General features: G+C 37.9%; 1 protein-coding gene across 2 annotated transcripts in view; it reads right to left on the bottom strand.

Annotated features, from left to right (window-relative positions):
- DPP10 (dipeptidyl peptidase like 10) overlaps window positions 1-14,163 on the bottom strand; it is an 876,126-nt gene that overhangs the window by 28,744 nt on the left and 833,219 nt on the right. For both annotated transcript variants that reach the window (XM_084642969.1, XM_084642968.1), the window contains exons 11-16: window positions 11,420-11,543; window positions 8,123-8,161; window positions 6,885-6,992; window positions 2,504-2,595; window positions 952-999; window positions 122-243 (exon numbers count right to left, since the gene is read on the bottom strand). In XM_084642969.1, the coding sequence (XP_084499095.1) occupies window positions 122-243; window positions 952-999; window positions 2,504-2,595; window positions 6,885-6,992; window positions 8,123-8,161; window positions 11,420-11,543 (533 nt within the window). The remainder of the gene's footprint in view (window positions 1-121; window positions 244-951; window positions 1,000-2,503; window positions 2,596-6,884; window positions 6,993-8,122; window positions 8,162-11,419; window positions 11,544-14,163) is intronic.

Genomic DNA, 14,163 nt, shown 5'->3' on the forward strand with positions numbered 1-14,163 from the left:
ATTGAGCTTGTTGCTATATTAGGGCCTAAATCACTACCCAGAAGAAGATATTAATATTTGATATACACAAATAAAGCACTACTTCAAACAATTTTTACTGTGAACAATATATATGACTTACCTTTACAATGTAGTAAAAAATGCTTGTTCATGGGACTAAACTTTGCACTGAAGTATGTGCACTGATCTTCCATGAAGTTGCATGAAAGACACTGGCGGTTCAGTAATCCAATAGTTGATACACTGAGAACAAAATTAGTTACAAACATCAGAAAAGTTTCGTTTGATAACATAACAAACTCATGGAGTGATGCCAAAGGCCCACCAGACATTAGGTTTGTTTCCTGATCTCCACTCGTCTCTTGCTAATTTTCTTTTTGCTAGTTTTGCACAGAATATGAATATGACATGCTGTTGGTTGCTCCATTAAGCTACAATCCTACAAGCTGTTCTGTGAGGGAGGTCTTCTAAACCTGCATGAAACAGCTTACAGGACTGAGACCTTAATTATTAAAGGCACCCTTGGGAGTGAGAATAAAAGTAAAAAATTAATGAGAATTAGGGAGCTGTAGCTTTTAGAACTGGGGTTTCTGCATGGGTGAGGCAGTCTGCCCACAAATTTTAGACTGAAGGATTGGGGTTTTTGTAAATATAATTTTAGCCACATTGAGAAAGCTTTCTATACAGTATACCAGTCTGAAGAATACATATGTATTACACCATTGCATTTAGAGTTCACCAAATTTTTAATTTCATATTATATTCACATAAATATGATTGGCAATTTTTGAGCATAAAGTAGTATTTTACACCTACATTGTACTCATTTTGCTCAAGTGCAGATGACTAAACAAGCTGTGAGACAGCAGGAGGTCAGGCACATAGAATCTCTTTCTAGTTTATAGTACTTGTGTTAGGGCTATTGTAAATTTTCCTCTGAGTATTACTTACCTATATAGCTGTCTCCCTCTTGGGGAATCTTCAGTGCTTAAAAAATAACTGCCCAAGAAACACAAATAAAATTAAACTCACTTCTGAAAACTCTCTGATCCATATAATGTTAGGAAGAACTTTCAACATGAAGCCCAAATCCATGCAAAGCCCATTATGCAACAAATAGAGCTGGGTGAAATTTTTGACACTTTTTTTGTGTGAAATGTTTTACAAACTCATGCTGGTTTCGCTGAATCGTTTCAGTAAAAAAAAAAAAATCTGAAAAAGTCAAAACATTTCAATTTTTCAATTCAAAATGAAACTTTTTGTTTCAAATTTTCCTTTAATTTTATTTGAAAAAATAATTTAAAAGGTTTAAAAAATGCTGGAAATCAAAATGATTCATTTCAATTCAGATCAAACAAAATGTTTCTCCCTGATCTTTACGCATTACTGAACATTTCAAAAAATGTTTTCAGTTTGAACCAAAGTATTTTTGGTTTTCTAAATTTCCAATGAGCCCCAAAAAATCCATTATTCACCCAGCTCAAATTACAAATGTGCAGAAAGCTTTACATACCCAGGCTGATGTATGTTTTCATATCAAACCAATGCTGAACTCTTGGGGGCACATTATGGCTTCCTTTGTGTGGCACCTATGCACTGAACAGCACCTAAAAAGAGCTTCTTTCCTTTTCAAAATCCACAGATGGATCTATCTGTAACTGCATCCCCCAGTAACCCTGGAGGCAAGGGTACTGATTCGAATCTCACACAGGCTCCATCACTGCTGCTGAAACTCTTTTTACTTCAGTGGAGCTCAGAGTCAAGCACATTATATTTATTTCTGCCTTATACAGATATAAATAAGACCTGTTCCAAAGCCCATTGTAGTCAGCTAGACTCATTCCATTGACTTCAATCTGTTTTGTATCAGGCCCATACTCTCTCCAGGCACTGCCATTCAGTCAGTGCACTTCCTTCCTTATTTAGGAACCTTAATATAGTCCCTGATTTGGTTTTGACCAGGTTTCATTAATACATTGGTTGAAACTCAATGATTTTGGCTGAGTTCCCCTCTATTTTCTTATTTGAGTTTTTGTATCTGTTTGAACAGAGAACATTAAAGTGAAGCTTGGAAGATTGGAATGCCCACACATCGAAACCAAAGAAAAGGTATAAAACCCCTGTGAACTCACACCTCTGAGTTTTATCAAGTCTAATAATATTGCCAGTTTTTTTTTCTTGGATTCTGGAGGGTGGGGAGGGGGAGTGGGGTTGGAAAGGTTATTAACTCCATGCTGTAGTTTAATTCCTTTTATTTAATCAACAGAATGAGTCAGTAGATGGCACAGCATATCTCCATTAGTTATTCGAAAAAGATACTTGCATTACCTTGGCAGATCAAATGTATGAAACTGCTCTTTGTACTATGGTTATAATTTATGGCAGTGCTTTGCAAATGAAAAAAATATTGTTACTTAATTGTATATACACTATTTCCAGTTAAATTAATTCTATCTCGGTAATTCAGATATTTTACCTGCAGACAAAGAACATGAATACTCACATCTTTTGATTATTTTCATCATATGCCAGGATTTTGATAACTTCCCAGTTTCCTGATGTCAGGTGTCTCACACTGATTTGTTCAGTTTTAGCCTGCAGAGAAATGGTAAGTATTGACTTTCATCTTACTACTTATGTTTTTCTTTACCTAACATGATTGTCAGCACACATCATTACTGATTTACAGCTTTTTAATCTTTTAATGTACAACATAACTCACTTAAACCACAAAACCCACATGCACTGAAAGGCATTGACTGTAAGGATCCTTTCTCCCTCAATATTAACTTTTCCAAAGGTAGTAAAATCATGGCAGTTTCCATTGCAATATTTATTTTCAATTACTCATACACAATATCGACAATAGAGGTTCTATATTTTATCTAGGTTGGCATATCTTTAATTTTGGTGCAAGTTTGATTTCAGCTAGAGGCTATCACAATGCATCCTGAAATTTTCACTATATTAAAAAAACCCTTTAAACTAACAAATAAGTGTTTTTCTTCCAGAAACGAGAATAAAGGTGCAAAAGATCAAATCCAGATCTTTAGTGCAGCAATTCACAGCGGCTGAGGATTTGACTCCAAAGCTGTAAGGAGCTAAACATAAATAAATATCACCTGTGTTTCTTGAAGATTTGCTTGTCCTTTACTTGCTGAAGTGGCACAAAGAGGCATAGCCTGACCCTATGCATTCAAAGTGCTGTACAAACATTAGCCAGTTACTGCAGAAAATTTACTGTATGTTTGTACAGAGCAGAGCATAATGGGGCCCTGAGCTGGTCTAGGCCTCTAGGCATTAACACAATACAAATAAACAACACCAATACTACTACCATCCTGTGAGGCAGGCAGATCAGTGTTTTAATCCCCTTTGTTGCTAACTTGCTAGGAGTCAAGGCAGAGCTGAACGTGGTCCCTAGAATCCACCTGTTATATTTGCATTTAAACTATCAGAGCCTAAACTTCCAGTCATTAGAATTACAGTGTCTCAACCACTGAGAAAATAAAAAAGACTGCTTGGGAAAGAATTGTACGGCGAGTGTAAGGTATTACAGTAGTTCCTAGAGGCCCCATCTGAGATCAGGGCCACATTGTGCTAGGTGCTGTATGTATCTATATTAAGAAATATTCCATTAAAATGGGGGTACTGACATTAGTTGGGGCATCTAGAAACTATTGAAATGAGTGAGTGTTTCCTGTCTGCTTAGATGGTAGAGACTAGAGGACTCTTCATTTATAACAAAGTTCCATCCGTGGCAGCACTGAAGAGAATTTTTAAGTTCTGAAATCACAGATTCCAAAATAAACTGTGGTTTATACTGCTGGTCAGTATTAAACAGTGTGGCCGTTTTTCAAGGTTACAGCTGTAATACATAATTTATTATGCTTGCTTGCAATTTTTGCCTCAAATCATTTAAATTACTTTTAAATTCTCATACTATGGTAGAAAATAAGAACCACTGTATATTTGTATTTTTTGGGGCGGGGAGGAGGGGAGGGAAACTAACTAAGAATTTCCAATAGACATATCACTCCTGGTTCAGTCCAATTTTTTAATTAATTTCTTTTCAATATGATATAAATTATTAAAGGTAATTGGGAACATAACACAGATTGAACACTTTACATTCAACAAGTAAATAAATTGATAGGCTCTAACACTTTTTAAAATAGTGCCCCAGATAAATTAAATTAGATGCTTTTGATAACCTGATTTGGTTATGTAATTGACATTTTGTGTGATAGCTTTTCTAAAACTTAGCATTAAGAAGGTTGATTTAAGATGTTCTAAGCAAAACCACCATATCTCACTAGCTGTGCTTCATTTGGATAACCAAACCCCAATGATTAATTGAAACAGAAGTGCATTGATCGTTAAAGTTTAATTCTGTGTTGTTAGACTTTTATGTTGGGGGCAATAAAACTGCTTAACTTCTCCTGTGTCTACAATGCTTACTTCTGCTTAACATTACCAATGAAAGATCTTAAGTGGGCAATTAAACATAACATTCCATTGTTTACTGCAAGTGTTCATTGTGGATTTTGGTTTTCACGATGTTGTGTACTAACCACCTATTTAAAATTCTGCTGAGGCAACTGTTATGCTTCTGTGGCTCACACAAAGTGTGACAAATATTTGATATGACAAAAGACTTTATGTGAAATGGTTAATATAATTTTCATGTCTCCATGTTTGCTTTAGAAATGGACAATCAGATTAATACAGTGTGCAAAGCACAGCATATAAACACATTTCCTATCCTTTATTGCCCCATATCAGCCCCATTACCATACAGAGTGTTGCTTACTGATGAATAACGATCAGTATATGGAATGTCTGGTTTCCTCGTATATATGTAGATAAAAACTAACTCCGGGGAGCAGCTATACATTAAAAAAACAAATTCATCACTAGTGTAAGGTAGTACAATTCCACTGAAGTCAGAATTAGACCTATTCATAGTTGTGGTGAATTTGGCCCAAACAATCTGAGGTCTTTGCCACTTTGCAGTTGTATATTCCCCCATGTCCTTATTCTGCTGAAAAGGGATGGACTGCTAAGCATTTAAGCACATGTTTACCTTTAAGGATATGTGTAAGTCCCATTGAAGTCAGTCCTTAAAGTTAATCATGTGCTTAAGTTCTTTGCCAAACAGGAATGGATTTAAGCGTGTGGTTATATGCTTTATTAAATTGGGGCCTTTATTGAGTTTCCTCAAAACTTTGGTTAGGTCTAATGAATCATAGAATCATAGACTATCAGGGTTGGAAGGGACCTCAGGAGGTCATCTAGTCCAACCCCCTGCTCAAAGCAGGACCAGCCTACAAGTTCACTCCAAACTCTTTATCGGCACTAACATTTAGTGTGACCTTACAAGATATTTTCCCTCCATTTTGTTATTATTTCAAACACTTTTGCAGGCTACACAGCACCATACAATGGGAAAGATGCCTAAATAGGACTGCCTTGATTGTTACATTAGCGTAATAGTCTCTGATTTTCATGCACATCACTGGTTTATTGAACGATGGAAGTTTGACACATACACTTATGTTTCCCATTCTAAAATCTTAGGGCACGTCTTCACTTGCAATGTTAAAGTGCTGCCACAGCGCTCTAAAAAACCCACCTCCACGAAGGGAGCAGCTCCCAGCACTGGGGCACTGTCTACACTGGCTAAACTTGCAGCACAAAGGGGGGTGTTTTTTCACACCCTTGAGGGAGAAAGTTGCAGCGCCGTAAAGTGCCAGTGTAAACAAGCCCAAAGTGATAAGTTAAGGTGCAACTGCTCTTTCTTTTTTGCACACTGAATTGTGAACAACATGCTTTATACTGAGATCAACATGAACATCATCGTAAGCGTGTGACACCAAGGAGCATTGGTATCATGAATGGCTGCTATTTTAATTCCTTAAGGCTCCTTTGAAAATCCCAGCATAAATTGTCTGGGATATGGCCCCTCTCTTCTTGTGTCCTATTGAGATCAGCTCAGGTACCTGAATTATCAGCCCCCTGATTTAAGTGGAAGCTGGAGGAATTCTCAGCTCTATAACTTAGGCTCAGATTCTCCAAGGGTTTTTGATGCCTCACTCCTATTAATTTCAGTTGAAATTAGGGGCCAAAATCTGTTAGAGGATCTGGGCCTTACTTTCTATGTTAGTTCACCACAGTCCAAATCTACTGGAACTTCTGGTCACACTGCACACTTTGTCCCAGGGGGATAACCCAAAGAAGTCAAAGTCATTGGAAAATGTAGCACTTGAAAGTGGCAGAATTCTAGTCTGGTTGAACTTTGGAGGGTTTCAGATTTGGACATTGGTTCCCGTATATGTTTTATCAATTAAATTTTGTGCGTGCACCCAGAGTTCTGGACTGACATTTAAATATATATATATATATATATATATATATATATATATATATATATATATAAAGTAAAATTGGCATTCTGAAGATTTCCTTGATTTCTATATTCATATGGAACTTATTGGATTAATACAGAGCATTACTTTGCTATAGAGGATTTAGAATGCAAACAACCTCTATGACTAGTTTTGGAGACAGGAAGAGAGATTGACTACCAGGTGCTGTGAGTGCCTGCTGTTGACAGATCTATTGAGCATCTTTGGCATCAGCCTACTATGGAGAGAGAGTTCATCCACCTTCCTGACTACATGGTGCTGCAAATGTGTCTTGCAGAAGAGCTGTGGTCACGACAGAGAAAAGGCTATCCCAATTATACATATGTGGAGGCTCTCAAGTGTCTACTTAGGGCAGTCTTTTCTTTGTGTAAGACATCACCAGGGACGCCCCTTACCAATATGCCTGGGGATTTATACAACCACTCCCCAAAAATATGAACTGAAGCAAAAACTTACCTGAACAATAAGCATGGCTATGTGGTGGAATTCACCGCGGCCACCTTGTTTCACTGGGACTATCATAAAGAACTTACTTCCATCTTTGGAGAAAACTGGCTCCTCATTCTATAAATATAAAATTGTTTAATTTGTCTCAAACTGTGTATTAAACTCTCCATCAAATAATCAGCTTGGATACCTAAATCTCTGGATTGTCATTGCTTACACGAAAGTTAAAGAGGTGTCCTTCTGCTTTCAGCATAACTGTGTCTATATACCATGGTAAAAATAATGGAACTAGAATGGCTAAACCTCAAAGGGTTCTGAGATATGGTTCAATTCAGCAGCTATAAATTCAGACACTTTTTCAAAACTCTTTTGCCTGAATATTTGGGCTGAAAATCTCACAAAACTGACTCTCTCTCATGTGATTTTTGGTATTGTCCTCTTTTGCTAGTGTTGGAAATACTAGAGAGTTTCCTTTACGGACATATGTATAATAAAAGAAACAAGTTTTATTGATAATGATGACAAATGTTGTCTACTATGTCAATTCAGCAAAACAAAGTTGGCTTTTACAGGACGTAAGCCACCGTTTCTGAATTTGGATGGACATAAGCACATGTAAATGCTTTGATGAATCAGCGCCCTATCATTGACTGTTGAACTGTGTAAGTAACTTTGCTTGTTATTCATCTCCCTAATCCAACATCATATAGAAATGTTAAAGGGACACCGCCAACCAGAAAATCATAATTTTTAATGATTTTTTCTTCAACAGCTTACAAGATGGGACCTGAAATGTGTTTTAAATAAATATGTTTCATCCATTTTTGCAATCTGTTGGATTTTTTATTTGAATCTGTGAAAGTGGAACCATTTGCTGACATTTTGGATCTACATACAATTCATGTGTGTTAACTTTGTCATATTATTCTCAAGCATTCCTCTGGAGCCTTATACAACCTCTTTCTCTTCTATTCCTTTGCATCAATTTTGAACAGGAGGAAAAAAGGAGTAAAAACATTTTTATCTGAAAAGTCAGCATATCTTACTCAATGCACACAGAAGTAATTTTTACACAGTCATTTTTCTGATGATCATATGTTATATTAATGTGGGGGTCCTAAAAAGTGACTATTTTATTTTAACAGAAATGTCATTTTACATTTCATTAAAGAAAATCAAATAATGAGATAAAAGTAACAATAGAAGCAGCAATGCATTACATATTTCAAACATCATTCATACAGTACCTGTTTAGAAAGCCACACTTCTGATGTAATCTCGTATTTCTAAAAGAGAAGAATTATCTTTATGAAATGTATACAGATCAAAAAAATCCTCACTTTCATCAAAATGACTCTTTATATTTAATGTTTGTGTCCTGTGTTATAGAGCTCTAGCCCAGCGGTTCTCAAACTTCATTACACCATGACCCCCTTTTGACAACAAAAATTACTACACTACTCCAGGAGGAGGAACAGAAGCCTGAGCCTGCCCGAGCCCAGCTGCCTCGGGCCTGCGGCCAAAGCCCAAGGGCTTCGGTCCCGAGTGGAGGGCCTGCAACCTGAGCCCTGCTGCCCAGGGCTGAAGCCGAAGCTGAGCCTACCACCAGGGATGAAACCCTCGGGCTTCGGCTTCAGCCCCAGGCCCCAGCAAGTCTAACACCAATCCTGACAACCCCATTAAAATGGTGTTGTGACCTACTTTGGGGTCCTGACCCACAGTTTGAGAAGCTCTGTTCTAGTCTTTCCATTGACATTATCCCCAAAATGCACAATACTTAAAAGGTTATAACAGATGATAATTTAATTATAAGTACAGCTGTCTTTCTGAATTTCCAGGATAACTAGGGACATAAGATCTTTTAAAATCCTTTTTTATTAGCTTCAAAAAGCTTTGAACAGACAGTAATATTTGGTTTTTAACTCTAGGCATCATCTGACAACCGGAAATTTTTAGGACCTTCAGCAACATTGGCTAAACAGCCAGCACCAGATTTCTATCATTTGTTTTCATCTGAAACATGTTTTTCATGAGTCATAGTTTAGTTTAGTTTCATGGGTAATAGTTTAATGAATACATCAAAATCTTAGTATCTACTATATCATGCTGCATATAGGGCCATTGCCTTTACATCATACCATACAACCAGGTACTCCATATATCTACTAGTAAAATAATATGGGACAGATTTGCTGCTGGTATGAATTGTCTTAGCTGCACTGAAGTTATGATAACTGACACCAGCTGAGGATCTACCCCTAGAAGTGAGGTCCGATCAACTAAAATTCAAGTGGCTATCATAATTGGATCATTTGTTTTGATATAAATCCTTTTGGAATTGCAAATGAATACTGATAAACTCTTGGGATATTTACAAAAGTTGCATATGCATTAGCACTGAAATGGTAATATATGCTGTAAAACATTCTTGCACTGAGGATTTTTCAGTTCAGTTAGAAAGCCATGAGTCTTGTCCCACTGTCACTGAAGTCAATGGCTAAACTTTCCCTCAGTCTAATGGGTGCTGTGACAAAGTGGGAAATATCTGAGTTATTTTTTATGAGTATTGTGCATACCTCTGTGTTTGTTTATGTGGGTTACTTGATATGGAGGTAGATCAAAATGAGGTTGTAAGAACGAAACCAATAGGAAACAAAACAATGGCAAAGATAAGGTGTTATCAGAGTTATCTAAGCCTCTATCCAGGCTAAACTGCTTTACTCTTCCCAAGGCTAAGCATAGCATACAAAGGAATCCTAACCCTTAAATATGTTGGCCTCAGGAAGGGGGTGCAAGGAAGTTGTCAGCTGCTGCAGACTGACATAGATTGACTGAGAGTAAATGTCTGCAGCAAGAAGGCTGTAACTTCTTCCCCAAAGAGAACAGGGGGCACCAAGACTAAGACACGTCTGCATAGGGGCTTGTGATGAATGCTAAGTGTAAGTAAGACAGTAGGTGTATGGGTCTCTTTGTTGTTTTAAATCCACTTCTCTCAATGCTGTGAACCTTTTGGCAAATAAATCCTACTTTGTTTGAAGAAGCTGCTTCTGTGTCACTGCATTTTATTACTATCCACATGATCCCAACTGGAAACCATTCAGTGAGTGGTTGGATTGTTGGGTTTCACCCCAGGGAAAAGAGAAGTTGTGGGTATTGAAACGGGTGCACCTGAGGGACTGGACACAGCTACTCAGGGCCATGACAGGTGCAGACTACAGCTTTTATATAGCTTTTTTATATTTTTCCCAGTTATGACAGGAATCAAGACGAATGAAATAAATATTTCTGAGAGGTGCTACAGTGCAGTTAGTGTAAAGGTGTTATACAATATTCTTTTCTTTTTCTTGTACACAATCCAATCACACTCCAGCAACACCCGCAAGCTCTCCTTTACCTGTCACATTTTGTGGTCCATCTGAAGGTGTACATTCACAAATATTTCTGAAGGCACCCAGACTTATTAAAAAAAGTATAAAGAGGGATGAGTGATGGGTGCACGTGTCTTTGGAAATAGAAAGGTCATCATAGGATGAACACTTAGTTTCCAGTCCTGTTTTTATTGAACTCAAGGGGATTGTTATTATGGTCTTCAATTCAAGCAGGACCTGCCAGGTATGGAGACATGTTTGTGTGAGGGGAAAACGAGGAACCATGTCCTGAACCTTTGTGAAAAAGCTTCTGTTTTGAAATGGTGCCACATCCTATCACCACACAGAGGATGCTGTCAGAATCAGCAGCAAAAGCATTAAAATAAACATTCCTTTTGATGGGACTGGCCACTGTTTAGAGCTGTGTTATCATGGCTAAATTACAGGATAAAAAGTGAAATATTATTTCAACTTTGGGCTCCTGTGGAAACATCACATCTTAGCAATGGCTCCTTCTACGGCAGGAAATTTGGAAACAAAAGTTATCTTCTCTACTACCTGTTCTGAACTTTAGCTCCCCTTCACACACCCTTATGACTCCCTGACAGTCACCATATGTGATTTCCTTTGAAGCCCACAAAAACCTCTCCCCAGTCTTCCCAGAAATGTCAATTTCAATTTTTAAAAAATAGCATTATCTTAACAATCAAATATATTGTTTAGGTACGATGAGCCTCTGGGGACTATCCTGCATCTTTCCTTTAAATCCATGCAAACCTTTATAGATACTAAGGTCTGGAATGGAACTATGTGGAAAGAAAAAACAGTGACTGGACAGCTGAGAGTACCTGAAGGGATATATCTTGCCTCTGCCTTAGCTAGCTGTAAAATGCCTGATTTTCAGAGGTGATGATCATCTGAAGTTAAATATTGAACAAAGCGTAGGAACTCTGAAAATTAGGTCTCTCGATTTTACTGATTGCATTAAATCATTTCATTATAAAATCTGGATTTCTATCCTTTCATTTATCTCCATGTTATCTGATTATATTTAGTTAGTAATTACGACATCAAAAGACATTCTGAAGACTAAACGCCAAACACCTATTTCTGGTGATAAGGATAAATATCAGTAATATAATCTGTGAAAGAAAGAAACAAGGAAATCTGACTTACCTTGCTACAAGCCCCAGTCGTGGTCTCACAAACCGTAAGAATGGAAATGTTCTGTGGTCTGTTTAACCATCTCACCACAGTCTTGGTATTGCTTACCCACTTTACCATAGTGATGTAGTATTCTCTGAGGTAAACATAAATTTTAAAATATAGTGGTCATATAATTTATATACGGCTGTGTAACGTTTTAAATTATAGTAGTAAGTAGACCAAATCTGGAAAACAAAGCCTGAACTGAGTTGCTCCCTGTGAAAACATCAGTATTGAGGGATGGAATTGGATACCCAAATGACAAATATATTGGGTCATGGATGCCACCACTAGGAATAGTGGTTATGGCATGCTGCTTGCCTGGGAAGTTTCTGCTCCTTTAGCAGTTATTTTGTAATCTTTTAAGTAGCCGTGAGACATATGCACCTTCTACAGACTTTGTCCCACATGACTGTATGCAATAAATTATTCAATGAAGATTTAAACTATATAAAATACAGGTTGCAAATATGTCAAATTACTGCCATATTTAAAATAGTTTCCCAAAAATATATACTGTCCATTTTGATGCTGATGCAGCAAACCACATAAACATGTGCTTAACTTTGTGCAAGTTAGTAAGGTGTTTTATGAAACAGAAGAGAGGCTAGATTACTGTGCCATTGAGTCATGGTCAGAATAAAAGGAGAGTAAATTTACTTGCATTCTCGTTTCTCTGTTTAGTGTGAGAAGCAAATAAGTAAAAGGAGAACCTACACAGAAACCAGATGTTGCACCTGAACTTTCCTAGACTAACCACATGTGGTAATGAATGCATTTGTTTTCAAAAATAGTCTGCAGATTGCCGTATTTCTTTGCTATGCCAGACGCTTCTCTGTCCTGGACATATAGCTGACATCAAACTAAGAGAAACAAACTTTTGCACAAACACTCAATCCCTCCCTAACAAAAACAAAACAAAACCACAAAGCCCACCATTGTTTTGCAAGGTTTGTGGGATCATTTTAAAATGCCATTGATACACTGTAAGTATTCTATGCAGGGACCAAGTGAAGAGAAGTCAGACACTGTGTCACTGTTAGTCGACTTTCACTGTAGCAAATAACTTGTAATACCAGACAAACTGTCCATCCCCAGACATGTTTGGCTCAGCAAAGGAGTCCAACACACAGATTTTAATGACACAGAATATCTACTTATCTCCTACAGAAATCCTGTTATGCTGTCAAACTAAAGATGTTACTAAGGCGGCCTGTTGCAGCTTGTCATCACAAAGAAACTTGGTGTGCTTGCTTCAATTCACTGCTTATGGCAGCTGGCAGCTCCTACGGTCCAGCTGAGAAATGCTCAACATTGGACTTAAACAATGTGTCTAGAAATTCAGTCCCACTTTAAACCGAGGCTGTTAGCTTGCACTTAATTAGTTTTGTAATGTAGTTTTGATGGAAGCTTCATTACTTGTTAACAGCAGCTATTTATAATTATAGAGTCAAAAAACATCTTACTACATTACAGACGGCCAATTTGTGGCCTGTAGGAAAGTTTTGTGGGACTTTGATGCTGCACACAAAAGATAATGGGCCCAGGAAAGCAATGCAGATGCCCCAGGTCTGAATTTGACCCCATGTTTATGGCATGTGGTAGAATAACTAAATTGGCACACCTTGCCTGGGACTATCCTTCCCTGTTTTTCCACCTGATTCCAGGTGATATGGGTGTTCTTCCAGAGTGTGATCTGACATGCTGACTGGAACTAGTGAGTAGGGGGTTAGTATTTGTATTTTGAATATTTAACATCAAGCCACATCAAACCAATGGTTAAAATCAAACCATAAGGTGACCTTCCAACAAATATCGTGTGAACCCACAATTTTAATTGCACTTCTAGTTCACAATACGTGAAAAATTACAGACCATTTAAAAATTCTTTTAATTTTCTTGTCTACTGACAAAAAAAAATCTACTTTCAAATTTCACTACTCTATGACCTGTTTATAGAAGCTCCCCCCTACATGTGTCTTTCTGGAATTATAAATTGATGTTGCATGATATTTTGACAAGCTCCAAGTAATGCTTACCTGTAGTACATACTCCTGTACTTGGTTGAATCTATTTGTATCTATCTATCACATACACAAAAAGAACATTATTAAAGTTTCAAAGTCGAACACTTAAAATTTTTAAAAAATGCCAGATATAAGGTTGCATATGCGACCTTAATTTGGCCCTCTGGGGCTAGATTCACAAGGGGTACTTAGCAATTGCAATGTCTCACTGTTAGGCATCGTGCCATCTTGTAATGTTAAAGGTGAAGTGCGCAGACTCTCCATTCAGTGCATGGGGAGAGTTAGGGATTCACAGAAGCCAACATGCTGAATGGCGTAGCCAGTAGGAAATGCTGAGCAGAGGAATGGTGCCTAAGCCCCGCCCCCAAAGGGAACTAGGCACCTAACCCTGAGGTGACTCCCTCCACTCGGAATTCACAGCTGTGAACCCACTCCTGGAGTCAGATACCTAAATCAGGTCAGTTCCTTCTCAAGGTAAACCAAGGAGAGGGAGCAGGCGGTGGTGGTGCCCCTCTTTCACCCAATCACACTGTGGTTCGAGCATTCACCTTGGATGCAGGAGACAGATTCAAATCCTCCTTTGCTTGATGTAGAGCAGGGACCTGAACCCCGATCTCTCACCAGCCAGGAGAGTGCCATAGACACAGGGCTATGGGGTATTCAGGAGTGCATCTGTCACAATAGCTC

Source organism: Lepidochelys olivacea (genome assembly GCF_965140295.1).
Source record: "Lepidochelys olivacea isolate rLepOli2 genome assembly, chromosome: 11".
Classification (NCBI taxonomy): Eukaryota; Metazoa; Chordata; order Testudines; family Cheloniidae; genus Lepidochelys; species Lepidochelys olivacea.